The sequence below is a fragment of the Triticum dicoccoides genome, chromosome 3A (assembly GCF_002162155.2).
Source record: "Triticum dicoccoides isolate Atlit2015 ecotype Zavitan chromosome 3A, WEW_v2.0, whole genome shotgun sequence".
Lineage (NCBI taxonomy): Eukaryota > Viridiplantae > Streptophyta > Magnoliopsida > Poales > Poaceae > Triticum > Triticum dicoccoides.
Genome location: NC_041384.1, coordinates 681629477 through 681632202, shown reverse-complemented (window position 1 = coordinate 681632202; position 2726 = coordinate 681629477). Strand labels below are relative to the sequence as shown.

Here is a 2726-nt window from a genome sequence, read left to right as displayed (position 1 = left end):
TTGAAACACTGAATTCGGCCACCGGCGGAGGCTGTGGCCGGTCGTCCGGCTGGAATCATTTGCCTAATTCTTTTGCGCCAAAACCGCCTTCATGGGACGCCTCTGATGTCCATTCCTGCACTAGTGACCGGACCACACGGTAGCGTTGGAACCATTTTATCTTCTCGTCCGGCTCAACACTCCTTTGCCTTGATTGGACACGCTTCTTATCGAGAGAGAAACATAGAATCACGTACCCATTCCCACTTGGAGTTTGGCGTATATACACAACATCAAGGGCGTTCTTGGTCGATTCCTTGAAAATGCAGAGAGAAACAAAAAGAAATGTTCCATGGACAATAATAATATATGCCCATTTCCACTAAAGCGAATATTTTGTTTGGAGATAGAAATAGAATATTTGAGTAAACTTTCGGCGTTGGTATCATCAGCAAGCACAGCTTCATCAATCATTCATGTGCTATATAAAGGGCGGTGGTAGCCTGGGGCTGAGGCATTGCAAGCAAAGCAGCTAGCAAACGCACGTCGTAGCGCTAGCTTAACTAAGCTAACCCAGGTAGCCAGCCATGAACATGAACTACGGCTCCATGGGTCCTGGCGCGATGGTGCGGTGCAGGCAGTGCAGCTCGAGCATCACGGCGATGCCCGGCGCCCGCGCCGTGCAGTGCATGCAGTGCAGCTGCGTGACGCGCGTCAGCGGCCGTGGCCGGCAGCAGCACGGATACGGCCAGGGTTACGGCGGTAACGGCGGCGGGATGCTGATGCCGCCGATGCGTCCCACCCCGGCCTTCGGCGGCGGCCGCGGCAAGAAGCGCGCCGTGCTGATCGGGATCAAGTACACCAACCGGCGCTCCTGCGAGCTGCGGGGCCCCATCAACGACGTCAAGTGCATGCGGTACCTGCTCACCGAGCGCTTCGGCTTCCCCAACGACTGCGTTCTCATCCTCACAGGTTCGTAAACACGAACAAATCCAACATCTTTTCTTGTTTATTGAATCATACTTATTGTATAGTGTATACTCTGCAGACGAGGAGAGGAACCCGTGCAGGCAGCCGACCAAGGACAACATCCGCATGGCGATGCACTGGCTGGTGCAGGGGTGCAGCTACGGCGACTCCCTGGTGTTCCAGTTCTCTGGCCTGGGCGCGCAGGTGCCCGACGACGACGGCGACGAGCTGGACGGCATGGACGAGGCCCTCTGCCCCGTGGACTCGTTCCAGCAGGGCCCCATCCTGGACGACGAGATCAACGAGGCCATCGTCCGCCCGCTGGTGCACGGCGTCAAGCTCCACGCCATCGTCGACGCCTGCCACAGCGCCACCGTCCTCGACCTCCCCTACCAATGCACCGTGTCCAAGCAGTCAGTATCTCCTTAACTTTCTTAACCCCGATCCCGTCCATATTCGCATGCATCCATCACCTACTTACATATGTGTTGATCACTGATCAGGACCGGGCGCTGGAGGTGGAGGGACGAGCGCCCTATGACCGGCGCCTGCAAGGGCACCAGCGGAGGCCAGGCCGTGCTCATCAGCGGCAGCAGCAACGGAAAGAGCAACATGAGCGTGGTCAGTACTAGCATTGACAAGCTTTTTTTCTCATTCATTCATGTCTCTTTCGTTCTAACACGTCTGCCACCGGTGTGTGCGTGCAGCTGCCTGAGCCCTACGCCACGATCGGCGCCATGACGCACAGCTTCATCAGGGCGGTGGAGTGCGAGCCGCGCACCACCTACGGCCGCCTGCTCACCTCCATGAGGGCCATCATGCGCGACAGCAGCGGCAACTGCAACCTGCAAGGCCCCATCGGCGGCTCCATCCGCAAGGTCGCAAACTTCAGCGGCGTGGAGGTAAGCCAGATCTTCTCCCTCAAGTGTTAGCAGCATGCATCCTAGCTAGCGTAACTGTGGCCCATGGCACCATTTTTGCTCACATACACTGAACTGTGCATTCGGTTGAACTTTGCAGGAGCCTCAGCTGTCCTCTGCCTACAAGTTCGACGTCGAGCGCGAGCCGTTCTGCATGTAGAACCCGACCGTACCCGCGGTTCGACGTCACTGCGCCGCAGGCTACTGCAGTCGACGAATTAATTACTACCGAATCATGCATCGACCGTACTGAATAATGGGCCGGCTAATTAACTATGATGCTTGCTACTAGTATGTGTGACGATGTATCTCCTCACCTGACGCCATGCCATCAAGAATGAGCACTGCATAGCTCATACAAAGGCTCTCGAGGATCTCGTTCTCCACTGTACTGTACAACACTTTAACATGGCCGTTGTGTGTCGTGTCGTCCCCTTAAATAAATCAAGTTCTATGCATGCCGTTTGATCTCCGAAAGATATATGGCGTCTAAACTGTGGAAATTATGGACATGTTCGGTTCGAGAATGGTAAACGCAAAGGTGAACTGGCATTGTGAACGGCACAAGCAAAATCATAAACATGTTTTGTTCAACTCCAAACGGCAGTGGATGGCTGCCAAAATATCAATCTTCCGTCCCCTCCGCGTCCGGCCGTCACTCCCAGCCGTGAGCCTTTGCGTACTAGTATATTTTTGGGTCAAGCTGATGGTTCTACGACAATGATGGTGGTGTCATCTCGAATAAAAGTCCTCCGACTCCAATCCGGTTTGATGACGCTTGGTGGCATTGCTAAGGAGCCCCTGAGTTCTTGTCCCCCCCTTTTATTGAATAACGGGTTGGCTATCTGTATTTTTTTT

At 54.7% G+C, this 2726-nt stretch overlaps 1 protein-coding gene across 1 annotated transcript; it reads left to right on the top strand.

Moving 5' to 3' along the window:
* Positions 1 to 508: 508 nt before the first annotated feature.
* LOC119270154 (metacaspase-1-like) lies at positions 509 to 2345 on the top strand. Its single transcript, XM_037552125.1, has 5 exons — positions 509 to 951; positions 1028 to 1361; positions 1452 to 1569; positions 1656 to 1850; positions 1969 to 2345. Exons 1-5 carry the CDS (start codon positions 567 to 569, stop codon positions 2026 to 2028), a joined length of 1092 nt encoding a protein of 363 aa, XP_037408022.1. The 5' UTR covers positions 509 to 566; the 3' UTR covers positions 2029 to 2345.
* The last annotated feature ends 381 nt before the right edge of the window (positions 2346 to 2726 follow it).